The sequence below is a fragment of the Solea solea genome, chromosome 21, assembly GCF_958295425.1.
Source record: "Solea solea chromosome 21, fSolSol10.1, whole genome shotgun sequence".
Classification (NCBI taxonomy): domain Eukaryota; kingdom Metazoa; phylum Chordata; class Actinopteri; order Pleuronectiformes; family Soleidae; genus Solea; species Solea solea.
Window position 1 is genome coordinate 19,377,124 of NC_081154.1, and position 27,843 is coordinate 19,404,966.

At 43.1% G+C, this 27,843-nt stretch overlaps 3 protein-coding genes across 3 annotated transcripts; 2 read left to right on the forward strand and 1 right to left on the reverse strand.

The window, feature by feature from the left end:
* Window positions 1–145: 145 nt before the first annotated feature.
* LOC131448862 (proton channel OTOP3-like) lies at window positions 146–6,042 on the reverse strand. The gene is made up of 7 exons (XM_058621650.1): window positions 5,697–6,042; window positions 5,483–5,619; window positions 4,619–4,677; window positions 4,279–4,430; window positions 2,017–2,681; window positions 1,344–1,514; window positions 146–1,242 (listed from the first exon to the last, which is right to left on the reverse strand). Exons 1-7 carry the CDS (start codon window positions 6,040–6,042, stop codon window positions 1,072–1,074), a joined length of 1,701 nt encoding a protein of 566 aa, XP_058477633.1. The 3' UTR covers window positions 146–1,071.
* A 2,051-nt stretch (window positions 6,043–8,093) lies between these two features.
* LOC131448480 (pre-mRNA splicing regulator USH1G-like) lies at window positions 8,094–16,139 on the forward strand. Its single transcript, XM_058621002.1, has 3 exons — window positions 8,094–8,569; window positions 11,437–11,884; window positions 14,240–16,139. The coding sequence occupies exons 1-3, from the start codon at window positions 8,406–8,408 to the stop codon at window positions 15,059–15,061; spliced, it is 1,434 nt and encodes a 477-aa protein (XP_058476985.1). The 5' UTR covers window positions 8,094–8,405; the 3' UTR covers window positions 15,062–16,139.
* Window positions 16,140–17,056: 917 nt separating this feature from the next.
* On the forward strand, window positions 17,057–25,099 carry fads6 (fatty acid desaturase 6). Its single transcript, XM_058621007.1, has 6 exons — window positions 17,057–17,512; window positions 20,022–20,188; window positions 21,082–21,262; window positions 21,606–21,793; window positions 24,113–24,292; window positions 24,415–25,099. The coding sequence occupies exons 1-6, from the start codon at window positions 17,305–17,307 to the stop codon at window positions 24,562–24,564; spliced, it is 1,074 nt and encodes a 357-aa protein (XP_058476990.1). The 5' UTR covers window positions 17,057–17,304; the 3' UTR covers window positions 24,565–25,099.
* Window positions 25,100–27,843: the final 2,744 nt, after the last annotated feature.

Below are 27,843 nucleotides of genomic sequence, written 5' to 3' on the forward strand. Positions count from 1 at the left end.
TCATTGCTAAGTTTACAAATTTAAAGATAAAAGCTTTTCTTATTTTTGACAACTGACTTAAAAGATGCTGTCACTGATGTCGGTTTATAAGCCTAACTTTGGCTAACTTTAAGCTAACCTCCTGTTTTCAAATGAAAATGATAGCTTTAAAGACACAGGTGTCATCATTTCATCGTTTTCTTATTTAAATAAACAAATTCAGTTACGTGTTAAACAGTTTCAGTGAAGTCTGACTTGGTGACGTTATGTTGAGCAACTTTTTAAGGTTTAGCTAACCTTCTGTCTGTTGCTGATTTTTCAAAGCATCAGCAGAAGAATAAGAATTTTCACATTGAAACTTTCCGTCAGTGATGCCGTGTCTTTAGCTAACTTTGGGCTAACATCCTGTCCATTGCTAAGTTTACAAATTTAAAGATTTTCTTATAAAATGTTCTTAATTTTAGCAACTGACTTAAAAATTCTGTCACTGCTGTCGGTTTATTAGCTGACGTTTGGCTAACTTCCTGTCATTTGCTTTTTTGTTTTTTGAAGCAGCGGCAGAATTATTTTCAAAATGTGAAATTGTCGTCTTTTGCTAACTTGCAGCGACCTTGGGTTCCGTGAAAGGCGCTCTATAAGTCTAAGTTATTATTGTTATTATTATTAACTTCCTGTCAGTTGTTCACAATTTCAAAAGAAAACTTTTTAGATACAAGTGGCATAAATTTCATGATTTTATAATAATAATAATAAACAAATTTAGTGACATGTTTAACTGTTTCAGTGAAATCTGAAATGCTGTGAGTGATGTCATTTTGACCAACTTTTTGCTAACTTTTTGCTAACTTCCTGTCCATTACTGTTTTTTTTCCATTTTAAAGATAAAACTGCCATCATTTAGTTATTTTTCTAACATATCAAAGCCGCTGGCAGTGATTTTGCTTTATGAGCCAGCTGAAACGACACCTTTCACACCGAGCTAACAAACCATGGAGACAGCGCAGCGTAGCGAGTCCACGGCTCACACGTGTGTGTGTGTGTGATGATGTTTCTGTGTTTGGTTTTAACTCTCTTTTATTCTCCGTTTCTCTGTCACGCAGAGATCAGCAGCTCCATCAAAGCTCCCACTGAGTGCATCCTGTAGAAGACGCTGAGCGGCTGACCCAGATTCACCAGGACAAACCACACGCTGAAGCCAAAGAACTGCTTCCCCACGCCGTTCTCAAACTGAGGGTGAGCGCCAAAGGCAGGAATGATCCACAGCTGCAGGGGGAGGAGGAGGAGGAGGAGGAGGAGGAGGAGGAGACAGACTGTCAGGTGAGTTCAGCAAACACAGCGTGACAGTTTGGTCTTCGTCGTCTCACCATTATATTTGACAGGATGAGAAAAGCACAGATTTCCTGTGTTGCTGTTTTGTGCCAGGACTTCTTCCCGTCATGACCAGCAGGGGGAGCCGACGCCACGGTGACTTCCAGCAGTGACACGTTCACCTTCTTCTCCTCCTCTGGTGTCGGCGCAGTGACCTTTTTCTTCAGCTGAGGGAAAAGTTTATCATCAAACAAATCTTCCACGCCCGTTTACTTTAAGGCAAAGTTCATGTTTTGTTTTAAATGTGTTTGCATGACTCATTAAATCTGTGTCAGATGAAGTCTACGATATTTTAATAATATGTGTGACACAGTTAGACAGACTTTTCTGACTAAAACTGAGGTTTGATAACTGCTCATTCACACCAAACCTCATAGAGAAAATCAGTGATTTTAGCTGCTGGGGACACAGGAGCTGCTGGTCCTCTGCTGCCTCGTGTGGTCACTTTGTGTCACTGAGGTAAATCTAAAGTAAGGATTTTAAATGCCAAATTTTAAAGTTTTTTTTTAAGTGATGGAGGCAGCAGTGGATCAACAACTCCTGTGTGTGTGATGTTAAAATCACTGATTTTCTCTCTGAGGTTTGGTGTGGGAGAGTGAGTGGTTTACAAACTTCAGTTAGGATATCGCAGATTTAAGACGGCATAGATTTTATTCGGTGAATACTAACCTTAAATATGTTCCTGCTCTTCTTCTTGGCGAGCAGGTCCGGGTGCCGGTGAAGGCCTTCGATGATGAAGATGTTCTGCAGCACCAGCTCCAGGAGGCTGAGGATGGAGTAGGACAGGTCCAGGTCTCCCAGAAGACCGCTGGTCCCCAGAGCCAGGGCCGCCACCAGGGAGAAGTAGGAGAGGGCGAGCTGGCCCAGAGCGGCGGCCACCAGGAGGAGCACGTCCAGGCTGCGGGCGGGGTTGTGTCCGCCCTCGTGGGCCCTCCTCTCCAGCCTGTGGACCACCATCCCGGCCAGCGAGCACAGGGACATGATGGGCATGACGGCTAAGTGGTAGCCGTAGAAGACGAGGAAGGCGGTGGGGCGGAGCTGCTGCTGGCTCACCCACACCTGGTAGAGAATGAAGACGGTCACTCCGGCGAGCAGGACCAGGGCGCCGAGCACCAGGCCGTAGATGATGCCGCCGTGGTACACGATGCGAAGGGTCAGCTTGTGAGCGGCGTGGTGACCCGGGCTCACCCTGCGGCCCACGTTCTTCCACATCACGTAGACCATGCATCCCGCCATCAGGTAATACTCGATGTTGAAGGGGTAGAGGATCTCGAAGCCCTTCCTGAAGATGAGGCAGGTGGCGCTGGCGCTGCACCGACACAACGTGGCGTTATCTGACACACGAAGAAGAAGAAGGTTCATTTATCTCTGAGGAGTCTTTGGCCGTTTCTCAATATCCATACTTGTGCGTACTTGTGTGTACTTGTGCGTACTTGTGTGTACTTGCGTACTCCCGTACTTGTGAAAACGTCATCAGCCTCAGTCCAAGTGCTGTTCCAATTCTCAAGTAAGCGAACAGCGAGGACGGTTCTCAAACCCGGAAGTGTTCTCGCTCTGCCCATTTTTACCAAGTATGCATCAGAGGTGACTTAAGCGTACTTGGGATGGCCATGTATCCCAGAATACATTTTGGCGTAGCATAGCAGCAGATAATAGAAATATAAATCTGAAATAAATATTTTTCTGTGTCCTGGAACAAAGTTTTAACATCATTTGAGGCGAGAAATGAGTCATTTAGAATCCAAACATGTGGTTTGTGTATGAAGATATGACGTATTTATAGTTTGGCGGAGGTGATAAGCTCCGCCTCTGCGGACGCTCGGCGCTCACTGTGCCCGGCACAGAGCAGCGTTACCTCGGCCTGTCCTGATGACATCATGATGTCGCTGTCATTAGATGCTCGGTGTGATCCATAGATTTGTTGTTGACGTGTTATTTTGTTTTTAATGGAAACGTTTTAACCTGACAGTTTGAAAGTTTGTATATTATTAATGTTTTATTTATTTTAACTTTGAATGTTAGATTTATATAAAAGTCGCACAGTCATTGTATCTGTATTTAAATATAATATTAGATATGTAGAGTAGTATATATTTGTACACGTCATGTATATATATATACTGTATATATATATATGTATATATATATATATATATTATATATATATATATACATATATACTGCTCTACAATGCTGTAATATATCTATTTTTCACATTGTATTATTTGTATTGTATATTTTAATAGAAATAAATTAATAAATGAAGTTAAATATTTAAAATGTAAAAATAATAACAATATATATGCATTTATTAAAAGTATTTCATATGTTCATTTATCAACACCGTAGGTGGCGGTAATGAGGCTGCAGCACTTGGCACCAGCCACCATTCAAACAGCAGAACAATACATACATACTTGTTTACTTGAGTATTGAGAAACAACCCATACTTGTGTACTCCTGTACTTGTCAAGTATATACTCCCAGCGTACTTCTCAAGTATATACTTCCCAAGTAAGCAAGTACATACTTGTTTACTTGAGTATTGAGAAACGGCCTTTATCTCACTGTGAGACAGACTTTTCCAACAGGAAACTGAAGTGTGTAAACCACTCACTCTCTCGCACCAGTGATTTAAGCTTGCGGGGACACAGGAGCTGCTGGTCCTCGCTGCCTCGTGTGGTCACTTCGTGTCACTGAGTTAAGTCGCAATTAAATATTTCAAATGCTGAATTCATTCAAATAAGACATTAGAACTTAGTGATGGAGGTGACAGTGGATCAACAACTCCTGTGTGTGTGATGTTAAAATCACTGATTTTCTCTATGAGGTTTGGTGTGGGAGAGTGAGTGGTTTACACACTTCACTTTCCTGTTGGAAAAGTCTGTGTCACAGTGAGATAAAGACGTGACAGACTTGAGTTAAAAACACCTGTGAGCTCTTGGTCGTCCTCAGCTCTGTCCCCGTTGCTGAACCTCAGTCCGTCCTCCTTCTCTAACTCGATCTCCTCGTGGATGGTGTCCTCGGTGACGGCGCTCAGCCACAGCAGCAGGTCCGTGGACAACACGACCATCAGCCCCGACCTGCGTCCAGCATGTAAACATCAAACAAATCATGAATTTGCACAGATACACACACACACACACCTGAGGCCGGGAAATATGACCATTTTCCACTTTAAATCCAAACCTCATGTAAATGAGTTTTAAATGTCAGTGAACATGTGGAGGGAGAGAGAGAGGGGGAGAGAGGGGGAGAGAGAGAGAGGCACCTGGTGATGATCTTGTGTTTGTGGACACAGTCTTTACAGTGAGCCCACAGTAAATACGTCTGCAGGAAAAACAAGAAAAAGCACTTTTTAGCCACTTGACAAATGACTCCGCTAATAAAATCACTGAGTTTGTAACTGAACTATAAATCTATGTCAGTCTTTATCTCACTGTGACACAGACTCTTCCAACAGGAAACCACTCACTCTCCCACACCAAACCTCACAGAGAAAACCAGGAGCTGCTGCTCCTCTGCTGCCTCGTGTGGTCACTTTGTGTCACTGAGTTAAGTCTAAATAATATATTTGAAATGTTGAATTCATTAAAATAAGACATTTGAAGTTAGTGATGGAGGCAGCAGTGGATCAACGACTCCTGTGTGTGTGACGTTAAAATCACTGATTTTCTCTGTGGGGTTTGGTGTGGGAGAGTGAGTGGTTTACACACTTCAGTTTCCTGTTGGAAAAGTCTGTGTCACAGTGAGATAAAGACGTGAACGTGTTCTTAAGATGTCGTAGATTTTATGAGGCTAATAATCAGTTTATTTCACGTGAATTCTCTGTTTCTCTGGAAAAAGTGAAGTGATTAATTATTATTAAAAGACAGTTCCGTGATGTATTCGCTCGTGTTTATGTTTAGTTTTGTTTTCGCACTGAAACATGAAGCAAACCGATACTGGCGCAGGTGAAGGTTCACGCTGTCGCGTCATTGTTCGACTTTTGATTGATGTGTTTCACACTAACGTTACGTCACTGACGCTGCGTTCCGTCGGTGTTCCGTCGACCACCGAGCTCTGGGATGCAGGAATCACACCGTGTTCCACGTGTTTGTTTCACATAGAAATGACGCGTGGAGGCGGTGTTTACCTGCAGCACGAGGAACGGAGCCTCCGTGAACACGGAGAGGAGTCTGGCGGCGGGCTGACACTCCCTCACGCTGATCAAATAACCCATCCTGCAGACGAAGAGCAGCGCGCTGAACGCTGCGAACACGAGCAGCGCCACTGACGCGGAGGAAAGACACGTTCAAACATCCACGAGGAAAAACTGTGGAAATGTTGAGGAAAAAACTGTGACTCACAGACGACGGCGATCCCACCGGCGTGGTGGTCCTTGTGTGGACTGGTACCAGGCTGGTTCCTGGCCCACAGCAGGTACCACAGCATCCAGATCAGGCTGACCCCCATCAGCAGGAGCATGAACACCTGAGGCTCCTGGTGCTTCAGAGCGTCCGGGTTGAAAACCTGCCCGGCGACCAGAGCTGCTCCCAGCAGGAGAACGTTCAAGCCCAGCAGACCCGAGATCAGGCGCCGGCCACTGGGGACCCAGACCAGCACCGGGTCCAGCTCCTGGTCCTGGCTGTGGTGGTCTGCTGGTTTCTCCGTGGTGGTGGCATCTGTGTCTCCAGGATCAGGATCCGGATCCATCTTCTCTTCCCTGGTAAACATTCAGCCTCTCACTTCATCTCTGACATGTGAAGGCATGAATGTGAGCGTTCCTCCGGACCCGCCCTCCTCTCACAGGTGTGGCAGAGTGCCAGAGCTTTAGAACCAACAAACCCTGTTGACTTTTGCCACACAAATAAAAGTTTCTTTCTCACTCTGCACCTTCACTTTTCTTAATCCACGTCTTTTACTCTGAAGGTCTGTCTCTGCTGAGCTCTCAGCCCGCTTCGTGTCACTGTTTGTGTTCGTTCTACACCAGGAACTGACTTCTATAAATGAGTAACTCACGTTTATCAAATGCTTCAAAGGAGCAGCTCATAAACTCTGCAGTCAGGGCTGATTAGCAGCTGTTAGTCATCATTTCTGTCTCTTACTTTCACTCTCAATCAAACTTTTTTTTATTCATTTTGGTACAAACGACTTCCAGTAAAACCAGTTTTTCTTATTCTGCAGAACAAAGAACTCGGAGCAGACAAATGAAAACCACTTACTGTTTCTGCGATGCGGCTCGTTTCAAAGACGACGGCGAAAACACCAGACGACAGAATCGCGATTGCTTTATAAACCAACGCGTGTGTTTATTTTTCATAAATGTGACGGGAAACGCACATGTGTTTGCTTTAATCAGGAAAATGAAGGATTTTATGTTCACAGTCATTTCCTCACCAAACATAATCAACGTGTCAATAACTGTCCATAAAACAACTAGATATATATAAATCAATAAAATGTCAAAATTAATATCCAAGATTTATATCTGCAGTTACACCTCAGAGCCACACGAGGGACTTTGTTCATTTTCCACCACATTTCTGCTTTAATAATGCATGACTCAGCAGATTTAGCCAAATAAATGGGTGCGCTTAGCTTAGCTTCAGAACAGATCACAGTTAAAGTTAGCATAACTGTCACCCAAGTAAGCTAGCATAACGACGGACATGAACAGACCGCAGCTTTGTTTAAGAACAAACGTTTAATTTTGCCATAGATGCTTACCTTAGCCTGACCATAGCTGCTAACCTTAGCCTGACCATAGCTGCTAACCATAACCCAATCTTGGCTGCTAACCTTAGCCTGACCATAGCTGCTAACCCTGCAGTTTAAATTAGCCAGACTTTACTACCTGGTTTGGTGCTTACTTATATCCTAAACATAAGGAGTAAACATTTATAATCATCACTTTAAAAGTTACATAGTTGTTTTTGGTGCCTATTTGTTTCCCAGATATATTAGTGTGTGTGTGTGTGTGTGTGTGTGTGAATGGGTGAATAAGAGGCATTAACTTAAAGCACTTTGTAGAAAGGGGGCCAGACGGTGGTGTAGTGGTTAGCACTCTCGCCTCGAGCCCCGGTTGGAACAAGGGCCTTTCTGCATGGAGTTTGCATGGTCTCCCCGTGTGTCCGTGGGTTCTCTCCGGGTACTCCGGCTTCCTCCCACAGTCCAAAAACATGCAATGTGGGGATAGGTAAATTGGACACTCCAAATTGACCATAGGAGTGAGTGTGAGAGTGAATGGTTGTTTGTCTCCATGTGTGTGTGTATGGCCCTGCGATGGACTGGTGAACTGTCCAGGGTGTACCCCGCCTATCGCCCGATGTAGCTGAGATTGGCACAGCACCCCCGCGACCCTCTGGTGGAGGATAAAGCGGTAGATGATGACTGACTGACTTTGTAGAAAGATGCTTTATGAAGTTCAGTCCATTTCCTTTTATTAGTTTATGGGCAGATCTGCCACATCCAATATGGCGGACGCGCTGACATACCGCAGCAACGGAACAACCTGCTCAATGAGGCGTCTACGTATATATGTTTATTTTTGCCGCTAACGCCAAGCTACATGCTAAGCTATAATGGTAAATATCAGGTGACAATCTGAAATGGAAGTAGTTTGTATTATTTTTGTTGTTTTTTATTTGTTTTTTTAATCAATCAAAACAAGATATTCTTTTTTTTTTTTTTAAATATATACATTTATTATTTCAGGATTCTTCGAACGTGTTTAATAATATATATTCCGTAATTGTTCAATGGTTTGTTTAGATCTGAGTCAGCTGAACTAATCTCATAGGGGGCGGGACCATTGCTATTACAGCCCCGCCTCTCTGAAAACCAGCACGCCTCGTTTTGTCACCTAGCAACCAGCTCTGTCCTCGCGCTCTCCAGCATCAGCGTTAGCAGCAGCAGTCGTCGTGGTGTTGTCTGTCCGCTCCGGACGCGCTGCGTCCCGGGCTGAAAAGTTGGCGAAACACCGGGGAGAAGAACGACACAACCGTAGACGCTGCATGAGAGCGGCCTCAGAGTGAACCGGAGCCGGGGCTGCGGAGGCAGGAGCCGCCGCCGCCGCCATGAACGACAGGTACCACCGGGCTGCCAGCGACGGTTATCTGGACGTGTTGAGGGAGGCGACACGGAAGGAGCTGAACGCCCCGGATGAAGATGGCATGACACCGACGCTGTGGGCCGCGTACCACGGTAACCTGGAGGCGCTGCGGCTCATCGTGGGGAGAGGGTGAGTCCTGAGACCCGGGGAGACCCGGGGAGACTGATAACCTCTTAATTAACATCCGAACTCCACCGATGAATCACTTTGACCGATTATTCAGGCTGATATTTTCACTCTCAGTTGTTATTATTTATTAAACGTTAATTTATTATACATTTCGACAAACTTCACATTTTCTGTTCTCACTAAAACTTTTTTCAACCAAAATGTAATCTTTTTATTGGGGTTTTCAAACATACGATAATACTTAATAAATTATTTTATGTAAAAAATGCTTTAGTATTTTTAATGACCTATTTTATTTATTTAACATTTAATAACGTAAATATTGACTCCTGTCACTGATCTAATCAGAGCTGCAGCAGAACAGTCGTTTACATCACAGTACATACATTTTAACTGCCTCATTATAGAGAAAGGTCACACACACACACACACACACACACACACACACACACACAGGTTTGTGCAGCTATTCTTTTCAGGATTCTGCGTTGACTTCCATTCATTTAAACAGACTAAACAAAGCCTCATCACTAACCTTAACCATAACCAGTTAATGACTAACACTAACTTTAACCATAACCACAATTCAAGATCTTAGTCCTAAACTTAACCAGGTCCTCAGAATTTAGATTCTGTCTCATTAGGACCAGGTTTTGGTCTCCAAGTCTACGATATCTACGTCACATGTTCACGTCTTTATCGCACTGTGACTTTTCTAACAGGAAACTGAAGTTTGTAAACCACTCACTCTCTCACACCAAACCCCATAGAGAAAATCAGTGATTTTAGCATCACAGGAGCTGGTGTAGTGTTTACTGCCTGGTCACTGTCACAGCATCCAGTAACTCACACTGCTGCTGCTGACAGGTTTATAAGGCGAACAGTAATGTGAAGAGCTGCTGAAAGGTCATGGTGATGTGATGGAGAGTTCTTCTTCTTTGTCTTTGTTCCCCCTTTTAAAACTCTGTGGACATTTTCATAGCGTCACAATGACAAATGGGTTTTATGGTACAATACCAAAACAACCTTTGTTTAATTTGTCACTTTAACCGGAAACTGAAGTTTGTGAACCACTCACTCTCCCACACCAAACCCCATAGAGAAAATCAGTGATTTTAGTTCATGGGGACACAGGAGCTGCTGGTCTGCTGCTGCCTCTTGTGGTCACTTTGTGTCACTGAGGTCAATCTGAACAAAGGATTTCAAAAGCCAAAATGACAACATAAGACATTAGAACTCAGTGATGGAGGCAGCAGAGGATCCACAGTTCCTGTGTCCCTGCGAGCTAAAATCACTGATTTTCTCTATGAGGTTTGGTGTGGGAGAGTGAGTGGTTCACAAACTTCAGTTTCCTGTTGGAAAAGTCTGTGTAACAGTGAGATAAAGACGTGAACACGTTCTAAAGATATCTTTAGAGTCTTTTGTTCAGTGGTTAAACTCAGTTTTTCTTTTTCAGATCATAAGGTATATTCTTCCACCCTATATTTCTTACATGATCTTGCTAATGTAAACCTCTCATATCTTAATGTGTTGTTAGCACACTCTGCCAGAGTGTGGCGCTACAGAGACACGACCTGACATTAGGCTGATGAAGACGATGACCCTTTGCTGTGGTGTCAGTGTATGTGTGTGGGATAAATAATGCAGAGTCACCTCTGTCATGTTTAACCTGCAGCATTTTAATTATTGATCAGGACTTAGTCATGTGGGTGGAGAGAGTAAACAGGAGGAGCAGGAGGAGTTTACTACAAACAACACAGTTTATATCATCACTCAGTCAGACTTTATTTATAAAGCACTTTTAACAAATATCAAAACAGTAAAATATTAATAGCAATTAAATCTTTGCCAGTTAAGTGTGCAATTTAAGATTATACTTACCACTTTTTCTCACCATTTGAGCATTATTTATGAAAGAAAACTGATGTTTTTGTCACTTTGTAAACCACTCACTCTCCCACACCAAACCACATGGAGAAAATCAGTGATTTTAACATCACAGCACACAGGAGTTGTTGATCCACTGCTGCCTCCATCACTCAGTTCAGAAGTCTTATTTTGTGACTTCGGCATTTGAAATCATTCGTTGAGGTTGACCTCAGTGACACAAAGTGACCACACGAGGCAGCAGGAGACCAACAGCTCCTGTGTCCCCACAAGCTAAAATCACTGATTTTCTCTATGGGGTTTGGTGTGGGAGAGTGAGTGGTTTACAAACTTCAGTTTCCTGTTAAAAGTCTGTCTAACAGTGAGATAAAGACGTGAACATGTTATTAAGATGTCATAGACTTAAACTGGTCTTGATTTTATGAGAAATCTGTTTTTCCAGCACACCAGACCAAGATAATCACACTGCCCACTGTGGAAAATACAGTAAGGATATAAACTAGTTTGCTTTAGAAGGTGGTAAATCACCAGTCATCAGTTTTTATTATCCCCCTATGGAAAATTTGATTGTAGCAAGGACACATCATCATAAAAGACAAAGTACATAAAAGAAAACGCTGTACGGACAGATGATGAAATCTGTGTAAACAGTCAAGATAAATATATTCAAATAATGATACAAAAAACAGGTAACAGGGGGTTAGGGATATGTAAAAAATTCACAAGATCAAGTGTTAACTACAGTAAAGTGCATCGGCTAATATTGGCAAAAACCCTATGGCTACATCCACGCTGTTGCTCCTCAAGCAGAAATTTTGATGTTTTCTAATGAAGACGCAGTTTCCTGCATCCACTTCCTGAAATAATTGGACTGAGGTCTGGTTTGTAATGATTAGCGACTAAAATCCCTTGAATAATCAAAGGTTTCGACTCAAATATTGTGGCAATCCAACATGGCGTCTTGTTCCCTCCTCCTCCAGAGGCGATCCGGACAGGTGCGACATCTGGGGGAACACGCCGCTCCACCTGGCGGCTGCCAACGGCCACCACAACTGCCTGTCGTTCCTGGTGGCATTTGGTACCAACGTGTGGTGTCTGGACAATGACTACCACACTCCGCTGGACATGGCCGCCACCAAGGGCCACATGGACTGCGTTCGCTACTTGGACTCCATTGCTGCAAAGCAGATCACCCTTAACCCGAAGCTGGTCGGCAAACTCAAGGACCGCGCCTTCCGCGCCGCAGAGCGACGGATCAAGGACTGTGCGAAGCTGCAGAGGAGGCACCGAGAGCGCATGGAGAGGAAGTTCATGAAGGATTCTGCAGCATTGGACAACCTGGATGCTATTAGCTTTTCTAGCTACACAAGTGGCAGCACGCTGAGTCGCAAGTTCAACACCGTCACCTCCAACATGCCATACTCACAGGTACATCCTCTTTGACTTCTTCTAGACAATCCTTTGAACTCAAGTTAAGAGAATTTGTGTTGATTGTCTGTGAAGGTTCTCCTTCATCCAGGTAGTTGTCATCTTCAGTCATTCGCTGTAGGGTGGACTGGACTTGCTTGAGTTCAGTTAAAGACGTTTTAGAGGCTTCTTCTAAAGATACTTCAGTTTTAAAGTTCCTACTCAGCTGGTAAAGAACCGTAGTCATGGCTAAACTGAAAGCTTTGGCTCACTTAAAGAAGACAAATGTTGACAGGAGGATTGTTAGATTTGTTAGTTTAGTTCATGATGAATGCAGCTGGAAATTTTTTGGGTCAGACATGTTCACAGTAGAGATGTTCCGATACCATTTTTTCCCTCCCGATACCGATTCCGATACTTGTGCTGTGGGTATCGGCCGATAACGAGTACCGATACCGATACCAGTGTGTTATAAAAAAATATATATCATACTACGCCTGCATGACTGTGATATGATTATCATCACCAAATCCTTTACCGTATCAGTCACGGGTGTCAGACAGTGGAATAATCTGGATGAGGAGATGAAAAAATCAGCAAAACGGAGTTTATTTAAAAAGAAGTATGTAGAGATGACCATTAATAGATACAGAATGACCCAGGAGGAAAGTATGACAAAGGTTAGAGACAGAAATCTGTAGACACCGTGTGGATACGGCAGTGGAAGCTAATGTAACCAAACAACAGCTGACATACATGGAGTCTGATTGACTTTCTCGAGCTAGACTGCATCTCTGATTGCTACCTGATGCTGAAACATGTTTTTGTCAAAATGTCATAAGAAAAAGAAAAATGATGTATTGTATGATGAAAATATGTATTCTGTGGGTAATGGGGATGGGACTAGATAAGCTTTTGCTTCTCCGGCTTTCCCTTTTGGTTATGTGTATTGTGTAAACTACACTAAGATGATGTGTGATGATGAGTGATCTAACTGACATGACCAAAATAAACATACGTATATATATATATGTATGTATATATATATATATATATGTATGTATATATATATATATATATATGTATATATGTATATATATATATATATATATATATATATATATATATAAATACATAAATTAATAAATCATTGGTGGTAAGGTTTGGCTCAGGTTAAACCCTCTGTAAAACATGAATGAATACAGCAAATGGACATCATTTATTTTTACCAGTGAAATGTTATTTCGTTTTTCAGCTTGTACGTTTGTTTTCACTCTGGTCCAAACACCGCGGCACTGGCAGAGCTTCACGTTTCCATGACGACTGACCGGGAAAGGACGCGCGTGACATCATTTTTACTCGACTCCAGATTGTTAAAATGAGTCTCTGAAGTAACGCTAAACTTTAAAAACAGAGGCATACATACGCAGGACACAGGTACGCTGGTTAGTTGTAGCGCTGCTCTTTTCATTTAATAAACGGGCCGCTCCAGTTTGACTGTAGACGCGCTAACGGAGCTAGCGCAGCTAACGGAGCTAACTGGTAAATATTGCCAAACCGCCGACATGATGAGCTAACGTTAGCTCCTTGTCTACAGGTGTCGGGTGATCAGTTCTTCTTCACACCTCTAAAACAGCACAGCGCAACTGTTTCAAGAGCGGCGAAGAAGAACCGCGTCAGAGCTAACGGAGCTCTATTAAATAACGTGGTATCGGATCGGTGCATGGACTCCAGTACTCGCCGATACCGATACCCACATTTTCGGCAGTATCGGAGGCATTTCCGATACCGGTATCGGAATCGGAACAACTCTAGTTCACAGTAGCGGTTGAATATCTGGAACATCCAGGTGAGGGGTGGAGCCTGTGTGAATCACACAAGAGCCACAACGTTCGTCCACTCACTCGTTGTGAACTGTCCACGACATTTCCTGCTGTGTCATCAAACAGGCTCACCTTGATATTAACCAAAGATTTGACTGAGGGAGTGGGGAGTAGACGTTTCAGAGAAGGTTCTTCTTTGGTCAATCTCTGGATAATCTGTCTGGATTTAAGGGCAGTTATGAAAGCAGCTCGAGGGTTAGTTGCCATGCAGTTGACATGCAGTAGCAGGAAAGTGAGGGTACACCCTGGACAGAATGGCCAAAAAAGAGGGTCCAATTAACCTCTGCATGTTTTTGAATGTGGGAGGAAACCAGAGAACCCACAGGAAACCCTATGTACACATGGGTAGAACATGCAAACTCCACAGAGAAAGGTCCTCAGTAGACGAGGTAGTAGGTTCGAGAGAACCTGGGTCTCTTTGCTGTACGGCAACAATGCTTCCTCTGAGAACCTCACTAATTCCTACCTTCTACATTTCTTCTTTCTTTCCCAGGCCACTCTCCACTCCACAGCCAAGGGCAAGGCCAAGATTCAGAAGAAGCTGGAAAAGAAGAAGCAGGTTGATGGAACGTTCAAGATCTATGAGGAGGGGAGGAAAAGTGTGCGCTCGCTGTCCGGCCTGCAGCTCGGCAACGATGTCATGTTCCTCAAACAGGGCACCTACGCCGACCCCAAGGAGAAGTCACGCCTCAACATACGTTACATGTTCCCCCGTGACGATGATGATGATGCAGACACCATCTCCCGTGCCATGAGCGACCCAGGCCTCCATGAAGCTGCGTTCTCAGAGATCAGCGCCGACTCTGGTCGGGATTCCCTGTTCAACCGTCCTGGTCTTGGCACCATGGTCTTTAGGAGGAACTATTTGAGTCGGGGTATGTTTGGAATCGGGGCACAGGATGAAGGGAGTGTTGCAGGGAGTGATCCTGTGGGCCGGGCGCCCAATGTCCGTCTACGTGGACACCTGCCTCGCCCCCCTCTCAGTGTTGATGGGGACAGTATTGGCAGTGCGTTGAGCCTACAAGAGAGAGACCTGCATGAGTTGCCTTGGGAAGAGACGGACATCGGACTGGATGAGGACCAGGATCCAGAGAACAGTCCTCTGGAGACCTTCTTGGCCTCGCAGAGCCTCAGTGAGTTCATGACGATCTTCAGGAGAGAGAAGATCGACCTGGCTGCTCTGCTGCTTTGTTCGGATCAGGACTTGTCCAGTGTTCACATCCCTTTAGGACCCAGGAAGAAACTGCTGGACGCCTGTAAGAGACGCCTGGACACTTTAGACGAACCAGAGGCCATTGAAGACACTGAGCTTTGACAGTCAGCAAGGACAAATCCATATTTCCGTTTATTAGTAAATTAGCGTGGAAGGGTTTTACTCGACATCTTGGAAACACAGGTCTACATTTTGTGAGATTATTATCCACTGTAGCTTCTGAATACTCGACATCTGGATCAAATGTCCAGTGTGAGTTCACCTAATTTCACCTAATCAGCCACAGTGTCTAGTTGTTCAAGAAGCTTAATCTAGATTAAAATGGTCCAGTTTTGGAAATTCTAAGTTTTGACATCTAGGATCACGAAATCCATCATACTTTTGTTTTTGATTGGATTGGATCACCCTCATCCAGATGGTTAAGATTACTAAAGAACTGGATTACCAGGACACTCATTTTGAGCCATCGCTTACTTTTCAAAAGATTATTGGCAGTTTTGATAATCCACAGCTAAATATCAATTATTAAAACTTTAAAATTCTATTGTCATTTTGTTCCTGTAATCCAGTGACAATCTGCTTGGATCAGGATAATCCTAATTTGGTTGCATCAAAGTTCTCCAAACCTCACACAAAAAACAACAACAAATACTGAAGTTTGATCCCATTCAATCACTTATCAATGTGTTTTAATCCCATTACTGGGCTTTGATGATACCTGTGTGTGTGTGTGTGAGAACGGCTGAGTTTATTTGACTGACTGAACAGCACCATCTTGTGGCATTTTTGTCATATGACAAGGTAGGATTTTAGAGCTAAAGGTCATTTTAGAAGCATGCCATAATCACAACTGGATATATATATTCTATTATCAAATCGGTGAATGAATCTATACGTCTTTGTTTTACAGTTTCACGACTCTACATAACTTAAAAATATGTTGTTTTACAGTGCAGCACAAACGCTGTTGCAGCAGTTGAAACACAGGGGGCAGTGTTACAGTGTTACTGTGAGGTTCTGAGTGTTGACTGAAACACTGTTATCTGGTTTCACTCCGGCTGTTTGAGGGTGAGGCTGAGCATGAATGTACATTTTATTTTGTTTTTGTAATATTTATGAGAAGAAAATGTATCTGCAAACGTAACTGTCTTAACTTTTTTAATAAAATAAAGTGAAATGATTTGTTTTTAAATTTACTTTGACATAAAAGACAATGTTACTTTACAAAAAACCTGTTAGCATTGTTAGCATAAATCCAACTTGTTCCTACAACTATGTTTGTCCAATCATGGAAACATGATAGCATTGAAGCATGTCAGTGATATGTGCTAAAATTCAGAGATTAATGCTAAAATTAGCAAATTGAAAAGTAAACTTGAAAACAACTAGTATGGAAACATGATAGCATTGAAGTATGTTGGTGCTACATGCTAAAATTCAATGATATATTTTTCAGTTAGCATGTTATAAGTAAAATTCAGTAATGTATAGTAAAACTTGCATGTTTTAAAAGTAAAGTTATGTGATATATGCTAAGATTAGCATGTTTAAAAGTAAAATTCGGTGATGTATGCTTAAATTAGCACGTTTAATAGTACAATTCAGTAATGTACATTAAAATCAACATGTTTAAAAGTAAACACCAGTGATACATGCTAAAACTAGCATGTTTAAAAGTAATCATCAGTGTGTAAAAGTAAACATCAGTGATATATGCTAAAACTAGCATGTTTAAAAGTGCATGTGTTTACCAGGTCATGTCATGTTTGTGCAGACATGAAACATGATAGCGTTGGTCGGTGTTGGTGCTGGTTTTTATTTGCAGCGCTACGACTCGTGCGTGAACGCTGTATTAAGTGTCCGCTGTTCCTAATAAAGTGAGTGTGTAGTGACGGCGTACGTGTTTGTCAGTTACATTCCTGAACAGCAGCATCTTTGACCTCAGTGAGGAGCCACTGTTAATCCACTGCTCAGGCCTTTTCTCTCCCTCTGCTTTCCCAGGACGTTTGCCAAGGTTACAGTGATGGAGGGAGGGAGGGAAAAAGGGAGGAGGGAGGGACACAAAGAAACACGAGGGGAAGGAGAAGGACATGCAGAATTTATGAGACACCAGAGAAGAGGAGGGAGGAGTTTAATCGGAGCTGCTGCGAGAAGACGAAACATCTTCCAAAGCATTCCTCTGCTGCTGGAGCGAAAGAGGAGTCAGCTGACGAGAGGAGGGTCCAGGGGGCGGGGCTTCCGTGACAATTACTCCATGCTAACGAGCACTTTGGTAACACTGAGCTGAACCTTTGGACTTTAGTGTCAGAGCTGAGCCGGAGCTGAGGAGGAACTGAGCTGGAGACATGGAGAATGTTCCAGAGGAGCGGAGGATGAGGAGGAGGGAGGAGATGATGGTGAAGAGTGGAGGTGGAGGTGAGGAGGTGGACAAGGAGACGCTGATGATGGAGCTGACGAAGCTGGTGCAGGAGATGGTGAGAGAGAGCAGCTGGTGGGAGAAGAGAGGAATCGACTGCAGCATCCTGACTGCAGCTTTCCTGTGTCTGCCGCCAGGTAACACACACACACACACACACACACACACAGCTCAGGGTCAAAGGTCACCGCTCTCTAACATCCTGGATCTGGGATTTTAACAGTAAAAAAGAACATCAAACAAAGATGTTCTTGTTTACTTTGTTTGTCCTCGTAAAACTTCCACTCATTAAACCGATTCTGCTCTGAAAATCAAAACTTCAAAATAAAACACAAACTGAAATAAGTCACATGATTAGGAAATGTACAGCAGAACAGATAATAACAACAAGTCAAGATGATAAATATTCAAATAAAAACATACACAAAGTATACAAAAATACAAAACTAATAGTAAATGCTGAAATTAGCACCCTGAAAAGTAAAATACCACAAAGATAAGCTATGATTAGCATGTTGAAAAGTACATTTCTGTTTTAAAGTGTTTATTATGTCATGTTTGTGCAGACAACTAGTGAGGGTCTTGCTTTACGTGTGCCGCCATATTGTCTCAAGATCAGCCAGATTGCATGTTTTTTTTCAACATGTAACTGTCCAACGCTTCATTTAACTTGTCAGGTGACTTAATGACGGCACCAGTGAGTGGAGTTGCGACTTTGACGTTGTTTGGATAATAAACGCAAGAGATATCTGTAGAAATGCAGATGTATCGCTAAACAAGCCTCTTCTGTCCCCCTCCCCTCATTGTTATTATTATTACATCAATATTCTAATCTGTTTTTATGTTTGATGTCAAAATGAAACGAAAAATACACAAAAATCAGCCCCTAATTCTCACATCTGTCAGAACATTCCCCTCTCTCTCACACACACACACACACACACACACACACAGGGATAAGGTGACGCTGCAGTTATTATAACTTCATGCTGTGGCCAAGAAAAGAAAACTTCTGCTCAACTCAAATGTTCTGCTGCTGCTGTCACAACATTTACCGTCTCCATGGTAACCGTGGATCTGGGTCACTGCTGCTCAGTAACTGACCTCGGTCAGGGCAGAGGTTCATTGTCCCTGATGTCACTCCACCAGTGGACGTGACATGAGTGAGCTTCAGTAATCTCTGTAATACAGAAATCCAGATTTGTAATCCAAACTGTAATCCAGAAATCCGGAATTGTAATCCAGACTCTGTAATCCAGTTGCTGTAATCCAGAAATATAGATTTGTAATCCAAACCGTAATCCAGAAATCCGGATTTGTAAACCAGTCTATATAATCCAGTCTCTGTAATACAGACTCTGTTGTACAGACTCTGTTATACAGACTCTGTAATCCAGTCTCTGTAATCCAGATTTGTAATACAGTCTCTGTAATCCACACTCTGCAATCCAGTAATCCGGACTCTGTAATTGAATCTGTAATTCAGTAATCCAGATTAGTAATCTAGACTCTGCAGAGCTGCTGTTAAACACTGGGTGAGTAGGTAGGTAGTTGGTTGGGTAGCTCACATCGTCACAAACAAAGCTATTTTGGTTGGAATTCCAAGAAAATTTCCGTGTTGTAAGTAGAAATGGAATGTAAGCGTTAGTCATTACGTTTACAGTTTAATGAGCTAAGATCGTAGTCTGCCTAAGACGGACAAACAAGTCTGGGTTCACACATACAGAGTTTACTAATTGGCTGTGTACGTGTTTACATGCAGGAGTATTCGGACTACGAATCACGTGATCCAGGTTTGGATTTTAGTGAGACTAACATGTTTACATGACATTAAGAAAAATTAATGATTGTCTTAGTCTTTGACTAAAATCAGACCTTGAACAGGAATGTAAACACTGTGAGTGTGTGGTTTAGCTTCATGAGCAGCAGCAGCAGCAGTAACAGCAGCATCAGTAACAGCAGCAGCAGCAACAGCAGTAACAGTAACATCAGTAGCAGCAGCAGCAGCAGCAGCAGCAGCTTCACTCTCTGAGCTTTATTACACTCATCAACTCAAACTAGGCTACTTTGAAATTGGAGTTGTGTTGTATTTTGTTGAGTTGAGACGAGAATGCGAGACTTAAAACCTGGACTGAAATGGTCTCATGAATGTTTTGGTGTCACGTCATCACTGACTCTTCGCTGACTCATGGTTAAAGATCTGTGTTTGTGTGCTTTAATGTAAATAAATAAAAACAGCAGAACACAGTGATGTCATCATGTCAGACTCAGAGGGATCACGTGTCATTCGTTCACCTGATCTTCATCACTGAGCTGCTGCTGTGATGAAGTGAATGCTCTCATGGTCTCTGGGTCTGATACTTAAGACCAGAATCTAAATTTACTGATCTATTTACATTTACTGGATGACTAGACGGATGGAAGGATTAGACAGATAGGCAGACAGACAGACAGACAGACAGACAGGTAGATAGCTAAGGTAGGTGGATAAGTAGGTAAGTGGGTAGATGGGTTAGTTAATAGGTATATAGATGGGTAGGTTGGTAGTTATCCTGTAAAAGTGTGATGTCACTGCAGATAAGGGACAAAAACACTAAAGATAAAAAAGAGATGAATGCATGAACGTGTTATTTCTGCTGCTCACAGCCTTCCTGCTGCTGTCCTCCTCTCACATCCTGGGGTTCTCTGCCGGTTGGATCTTGATGGCCGTGGCTCACGCCGTCATCACCATCAAAGGGACACATTTGGCGAGTCACGGGGCACTGAGCGAGTCGCAGACCTGGTCCAGGTTCTGGGCCGTCTTCTTCATCGAGGTAATGAATGAATGAATGAATACATTAATGTAAATGTCCAGAAGAACTTTATGGATCTGTATAGAACGTTACCTTTACCTGTTCAAATGGACTTTCTTTGTTAAATTTAAATGGCCGCCAAATCCATAATCTGGATTAGATCCAGATGATGACGTATGATGGTAGTGTCTGGTCTGCTTACACGTACCAAATTTTGTTGAAATCCAACGTGTTTTGCCACAGATATGATTTGTTATTTATTGTAAGTGAAAGGGATTTTTATGTTTTGTGAGAAGATTCTTAGCGACATGTTTATGTGATCACCTCTGATCCGTCAGAAAAGTGTAGACAGGACGTTGCTTACAGAAGGACAAGATTACAGATTAATCTGTAATCTTGGTTATGAGGTAAATAAAAACAAATCATTTGTTGTCGCCACATTTACGACCCAGTATTTACAAGAGTGGACGTGTGGCCAAGAATCAGGATATTAAATGATAACGTTTAATCACGACAGCGAGCGTCAGGTCGTGTTGAACTTTAGAGCCTGTGTATTTAGTTATGAAGGATTTACTGAACGCTCATTAGCTCCTTTGATAAACAACAACTGTTAGCTTTAGCCTGTTGTTAGTTTTAGCCTGTTGTTAGCTTTAGCCTGTTGTTAGTTTTAGCCTGTTGTTAGCTTTAGTCTGTTGTTAGCTTTAGCCTGTTGTTAGCTTTCGTCTGCTGTTAGCTTTCGTCTGCTGTTAGCTTTAGCCTGTTGTTAGCTTTAGTCTGTTGTTAGCTGCTGAAGCAAAACAGGGGAAAACATGCTTCCTGCCACCTACTGCCAAAATGGCATTATTTTGATTGTGTGATGTCAGCTTCATTTTCAGTGGGTGTTTAATGTTGTGTTTGAACGTGTGTCCGTGTAGATCTGCGGCTCGTTCTCTGCGCGGGTTGGTGTGCAGGGTCACATAAAGATGCATCACGCTTACACTAACGTGGTCGGACTGGGCGACTCCAGCGTGTGGAAGGTTCCGTTCCTGCCTCGCAGCGTCTACCTGTTCATCGCCCCGCTCACCGTTCCACTCATCACTCCATTAGTGGCACTCGGTACGACAGATGAACATCACTGACCTCCACTGACCTCCACCAATCTCCACTGACCTTCACTGACCTCCACGGGCCTCCATGAACCTTCACTGACCTTCACTGACCTCCACTGACCTTCACTGACCTCCACACGCAGACCTTCATATCCTGCTCTACTTCCTGTGTGACCTCTCACTGTATTTTATCTTTAAGAAAATCCTTGAAAACTCTTAAAAACAAATCAACTTTAAATAAAATACAGATGGAAACTTTTTTTTTACAGTGAAAGTTTTTACAGTACAGCTCTGTCACTCTCAGGTGAGGCTTTTATTTTGAAGTTAACTCTGACTCCCTGTGTTTGCAGCTCACATTAGAGGTCAGTCTTTCATGGTAATTTCCAGAACCGTCCTCATGGTGGCGCTGGGTTTGTTGTCTCAGTTCTGGCTCCTGGTCCACGTCTCTGGATTCCGGTCTCCTGTCACGGCCTTGTTGTGTATGTTCACCTGCAGAGCGGCGTTCTCTGTGCCGTACATACACGTCAACATTTTCCAGGTAAGAAAAAACCCTTAGCAACAGCATGTCCTTAATATAGAAAAAACACCTTTTTTATTTCATCACATTTAAAATCCTAAGTTAAGTTTGTGGCAGAAAAGAAAAAGAAGAGACAAATTTATGTTAACTGGTGTTTAAACCATTAACTTAACTGCTAACAATTACCGTAGCTACTAACACTTATGGCGCGTTTCCACTGGCTCGCCTCGCCTCGCCACGGCACGGTTTAAGTAGCGTTTCCACTAGCCTAGTACCTGGTACCAGGGACTATTTTTAGTACCTTAGAGGTTCCAAGCGTGCTTAAAAGCAGGTACTATGCGATGATTGGTCAGACTGCCGGCCTCTGAGTCCCGTCACAGGAAGAGACGTCCCACACACAAATCAAGCCGAACAGCGCCGAACTGTAGATCACTTAACTACTACTTAACTACTTAACAATCCTAACAATGTGGGTTAATCACCTACAACTACCAGGGAAACCTCTATATTTAACAGGAGTATTTTAAAGTGGAGTCGAGTATTTAGGGACAGCGCAGCTGATCGCGAGCCACAGACTGCTGCCGCTGTAGTCTGTGGAGTAGGAGGCTGTACTCCGGAGACGTGTGGACAGAAATCAAGCCAAACAGTGCCGAATTGTAGATACATTAACTACTTAACAATCCTAAAAACGTGGGTTAATCTCCAACTACAGACGTGTGGTGTAAAGTCACTAGTCACTCGTGTGTGTGTGGGTGTGTGTCACGTATAAAACGAAGTCACCGCATAAAACAAGTCACCGCAGTTTCACTCAGCCGTGCAGTGACGACTCCGCCCACTTTTTTGTAGTGGAGATGCAACCTAATCGTGCCGTGTAGTGCCGAGGCGAGGCGAGTAGAGCCGGTGGAAATGCGCCATTAGACTTAGTCGCTAACCCTAACCTCAGCTACTAACCCTTACCTTTGCTACTAAATCTGACCTTAGCTGCTAACCCTAACTTCAGCTAATAACCTTAGCCACTAACTCTGACTGTAGCTGCTAACTCTGACCTTAGCTGCTAACCCTTACCGTAGCTGCTAACTCTGACCTTAGCTGCTCTCACCATAGCTGCTAACCCTTACCGTAGCTGCTTACTCTGACCTTAGCTGCTAACTGTGACCTTAACTGCTAACCCTTACTTTAGCCACTAACTGACCTTAGCTGCTAACTCTCTTCTTTACCTTCGATTGTTGTTGTTTTTCGTGTTTGTTACATTTCATGTTGTCTTGGTTTCATGTTGAAGAAAAGCTCTTTGTTCAGGGGAAAATTATCATAAATTAAACAGGAAAATTCAGCACATTTTCAGGGACCCAAACAAAACTCCTACGGCCCATGTGTGGGTCCTGACCCAGCGTTTCAACCACTGTTGAGTGCAGCTTTGTGTTCTCGTGACTTCAGTGAATTAAAGGGATCAAAAGAGAACAACCCGTGCCTGATTTCCCACAATCCCACAGGTCATTGTTCATTGTTCTGATCAAAGTGTGTGAAGGTGGATTATGAGACGACACAGGTCAAAGGTTTGTTCGCTGTGGGGGGGGGGGGGTCAGACTCAGAACCTGGTCCTTGTGTTGTTCTTGGCCGCTGCCCCATGTGAACCAAACAACCTGATTCTGTTGTAACCTGTAACCTGTGGTTCAGTTCAGTCTGGTTGTTTTCTTGTAGTTTTAACACGAGTCCAAAACAAATATTTATTTTTAAGGTCGTGAAATTTATTTTGGCTGAGACAGTGATAACAAAGGGTCCTGTGACCCTGTTACCAGAACATTCTGAGAATATTATGTTTTTATCAGGAAGTTTTCTTTAGTTTTCCTGAATGTTCTAAGATAACGTTCACTAAGAAGGATCTAAAATGTCAAGTGAACATTTTAATTTTAATGTCAAGTCAACATCAAAGATAATATTCTCCAAAAAACATTGTTCAAAGTTTCAGTGGCCAAGATAAGGGTCCTAACACTAGCAGCTAAGGTCATAGTTAGCGGCAAAGTGAAGGGTGCCAGGGTGTGTAGGTGAAACCAGCTGCTGGGGCTGTTGATTTAAAATGTTCTAGGGAGCTATTTTGCCATGTGTAGTCCTGGGACCCACATCAGACCTGCAGGTGCTACTGTTGAGGAGTTGTCACAATTTACTTTCGGCCTTAAGTGTCCTTTGTCCATTTTCTAGTGAACATCCAAATTTGCCCCGTTTTCTAGGTCGGACTTTTCCGATCGAAATGGTTCTTTGTTTTTGGACGAGTCATCAGAAAGTGTCGCTGCCCCCTAATGTCGAAATGAAACAAAAATTGATAAAAGTCCGTGTCGTTGGCAGCATATCGGCCTCCCCATGTTCTTGCCGACCCATCGACCCAAGCGGATCTACCAGATGAGCCACGGCGTCCTGAACTTACCCAGAAACCCTCTGCTGGACTGGATCTTTGGACACTCGCTCATCAACTGTCACGTGGAGCATCATCTCTTCCCCTTCCTGTCTGACAACATGTGTTTGAAGGTACTGCTAAGGTCCACTAATGCACCCCCTAGTGGTTTCTCCATGAGTAATCGTTTCCTGGATTAAGGACAGTAGGTTCGGTTGTCCCCTGACGTGACTCTGTGTCTCTTCGTTGTTTCCAGGTGAAACCCGTCGTGTCCAAGTTCCTGAGCGAGAAGCAGCTTCCGTACCAGGAGGACGCGTACCTGTCCCGCCTGAGCGTCTTCTTTCACAGGTACCAGGAGCTGATGGTGTTTGCTCCTCCCATCACAGAGCTGGTGGGGGTGCAGTGATACTAAAGCCTGCTAATGCTAATGACTGCTAATGCTAAGGACCGCCGGTACAAAAGCACAAGCTTCTGTGATTAAAGACGTTTCTGCTGATTCACCACAACTTCCAAGGTTTGAACTCTTGTCTGCACTCACACCAAACACAAACCATTTTCTCCTCACGTTACTCCGGGGGCAGCTAATGTCTGAGTGGAACAGAATTGGGCTTGTAATCAAAGGGTTACTGGTTTGAATCCCCTGGTGTAGCCCTGGGCAAGGTACCCAATCTCCACTGCTCATTGATAATTGGACACAAGGGGGCCACATCAAGGGTTCTCTTAGTGCCGGGTTAATGTGCAGATCAAACACTGTGGCGCCCCCTAGAGATGGAGACGCTGTCAAACATTAGGTCATAGTTTCCACATCCGTGTGTCTGCAGAGGTCTGAATGGTGCGTTTTCTGTCATATGTAAAATAATACATCCTGATATATACAAGTTATGTGGAAGCCACAAGGCAGCGCTGGTTGGTAGAATAAAGTTATTGCTAAAACCTTACAACAGGTCTGTCGTGCTTGCTCCTCAATAACATAACAAAACATGGTGTCAGAAGTAACGGACTATAAGACGATAAACGATTTTTCAACCATGGAAGGACTTAAGCCACCTGCTGGACTTGATCTACTGCACGGGAACCTGTCGGTAAAACTGGAGGAGATTTCGACAAAGGTTTGAGCTGTATTTAGCAGCGACTGGAGGCGCTAGCAAGTCAGCTAAGGTACAGTCTTCACTATTTCTTCATGTTGCCGGAGAAGAGGCAGTTGAAGTGTATAATACCTTCACATATGAAGCAGACGACGATAGACATAAATTGCCGATAATACTGGACAAAATCGAGGAATACTGTAACCCAAAAAAGAACGCTACGTATGAACGCTACAAGTTCTTCACGTGTGTGCAAGGGGACATGTCTATTAGCCAGTATGTTACGGAGCTAAAGCTAAGGGCAAAATCATGTGAATTTGGACAGTTGAAAGAATCCCTTATCAGAGATCGGGTTGTCTGTGGAATCACGTCTGATACAATGAGAGAGAGACTGCTTAGGGAAGTGGACATTACTCTCGAAAAGGCTATGCAGCTGTGCCTAGTGTCGGAAACGACTAAAGCACAAATTAAACAAATGCATGACGAGGGTCATAGTGCACAAGCTTCTGCACGTGAAAGCAAGCATGTAGATGCAGTAAAACTTAAGCGTGAGAAAGAGAAAGCAAGCACATTTGATTGTAAACGATGTGGAATTGAGCATGCAGCACGCAAATGTCCTGCTTATGGCAAACAGTGCAAGAACTGCGAGAAAATGAACCATTTTGCCAATATGTGTGGATCGAGGAAAGTGCACCCAGTTGTCGAGGATGACGTCACGGATCACCAAGCAGGTCTGTTCGTGGGTATAGTTAATGCAAAGACACAGACAGATGAATGGACTGTTAAACTAAAGTTGGAGCACAAACATGTTAAATTCAAGCTTGATACAGGTGCTCATGCCAGTGTCATTCCTTACAGTCTACTGCGAAGGAGAAGAAAAAAGAACATACTCAGACCAACAGATGTGAAACTCTCAACATACACTGGAGACAAAATACCTGTGAAAGGAAAGTGCAACTGGACAGTAAAATACAAAAAGAAAGCATTTGTTCTGGAATTCATTGTCGTACAAACAGATTCCAAACCAATACTCGGAATTCAGGCATGTGAACAAATGGGGCTCATCAAGAGAGTGATGACACTGAATAAAGGTGATAAAATGGATATCTTCAAGGAGTTTGCTGATGTGTTTGAGGGCATAGGTTGCCTGGAGGGAGAACACACCATTCAAATTGATGCAAGTGTGACACCAAGAGTCCATCCACCTCGGAAAATTCCTGTCACTTTGAGAGAAAAGCTTAGAACAGAGCTGAACAGAATGGAAAAAAAAGAAAGTGATTACAAAGATAGAAGAGCCCACCCAGTGGGTCAACCCTACAATTGTAGATTGTAGTACACAATCTACTCATTGTGGACTACTTTTCCAAGTTCATTGAGGTTGAGTGGTTGAAGTCAGACACGAGAAGTGCAAAAGTCATCACCCATCTAAAGTCACAATTCGGAGGATATCGGAGCGTCACCAGCCCAGCTGTTAATGGGTCGACGTTTGAGAACAAGACTTCCGATGACATCACAGATGTTGACTCCTCAAATGGTAACCACTACAGTTCAGACAATGCTAGAAACAAGAGAAAATAAACAGAAGGAATATTTTGATCAAGGATGCAAAGCACTTCAGAAACTTCAGGTTGGCCAAAATGTCAGAATATGGCAAGATGGAGTATGGAATACACCAGCCCAGATCTTATGTTGTACAGACACCTGATGGACCTGATGCAATCAAAGGAACAAAGTAACACACCGAAGGAAATGGACAACCAAAATGTGGCTCAACAAAATGTCCGTGACAGCACAGAGGACAAACATGACGTGGACACTCAAAACAAAACAACAACCAGAGATGTCAGTCCTACAAAGCTTCTGGTCTCCCTGGTACAACATCAAGTGGACGAAGGATCTCAAAGCCAAAACGACTTGTTGAGGAGTGATAGATCTATAAACTGTTTTTTTCAAGTTTGAATGTTTTTTTATAGTTTATAAATAAAAAAATGGAAAGACATGCTGAAATTAATGTGAAATAAGTTAGTTTGCATTAATGTGTTTTGAAGCCAGAGAAATGTTATGGCATGGTAAACAGTGTTTTTTCCCACTGGACTTTGCACTAACTTAAGCTCCTTGTGTTTAAAAACCCCATAAATAAATTAAAAAAAGGAAGATGTCATGATATGTAAAATAATACATCCTGATATATACATGTTATGTGGTTGGTAGAATAAAGGGTCTGTCGTGTTTGCTCCTCAATAACATAACAAAACATTTTCAACAACACATGGACTGCTAAATATTTCTTTACAGGCGTCAAAGGTAACGCCGTGTGTTTAGTTTGTGGTTCACAAGTCTGTGTTTAAGGATTACAATCTCAATCGCTACCACGTGACCAAACACGAAGAGAAATACAAGAACTTATCTGATGAAGAGCGCGCAAAGGAGTCGGAGATACCTATAACGAAGACAACGTTAACAACGAGGTCCGTGGTTCTTTTCTTCTACAAGTGTCTCGATTTAAGTTCAGGAGTTATCATTATCTCCCTCCATGTTTATTATCTTATTATTTAACCAGCGCAGCGCCGTGTGATTACAGTGTTGTTAACCGTTCCTAC

What these genes read in the sequence shown, in the direction of transcription:
- LOC131448480 (XM_058621002.1), top strand. Translation starts at nt 8,406, where the DNA reads ATGAACGACAGGTACCACCGGGCTGCCAGCGACGGTTATCTGGACGTG. An exon ending in CGGCTCATCGTGGGGAGAGG is followed by an intron (nt 8,570 to 11,436) that starts GTGAGTCCTGAG and finishes CTCCTCCTCCAG; the next exon opens with AGGCGATCCGGACAGGTGCG. An exon ending in CCAACATGCCATACTCACAG is followed by an intron (nt 11,885 to 14,239) that starts GTACATCCTCTT and finishes TTTCTTTCCCAG; the next exon opens with GCCACTCTCCACTCCACAGC.
- fads6 (XM_058621007.1), top strand. Translation starts at nt 17,305, where the DNA reads ATGGAGAATGTTCCAGAGGAGCGGAGGATGAGGAGGAGGGAGGAGATG. An exon ending in CACTCCATTAGTGGCACTCG is followed by an intron (nt 21,263 to 21,605) that starts GTACGACAGATG and finishes CTGTGTTTGCAG; the next exon opens with CTCACATTAGAGGTCAGTCT. An exon ending in TACACGTCAACATTTTCCAG is followed by an intron (nt 21,794 to 24,112) that starts GTAAGAAAAAAC and finishes TGTCGTTGGCAG; the next exon opens with CATATCGGCCTCCCCATGTT.
- LOC131448862 (XM_058621650.1), bottom strand. Translation starts at nt 6,042, where the DNA reads ATGGATCCGGATCCTGATCCTGGAGACACAGATGCCACCACCACGGAG. An exon ending in CTCCGTTCCTCGTGCTGCAG is followed by an intron (nt 4,678 to 5,482) that starts GTAAACACCGCC and finishes TTTTTCCTGCAG; the next exon opens with ACGTATTTACTGTGGGCTCA. An exon ending in AGAGCAGGAACATATTTAAG is followed by an intron (nt 1,515 to 2,016) that starts GTTAGTATTCAC and finishes CTTTTCCCTCAG; the next exon opens with CTGAAGAAAAAGGTCACTGC.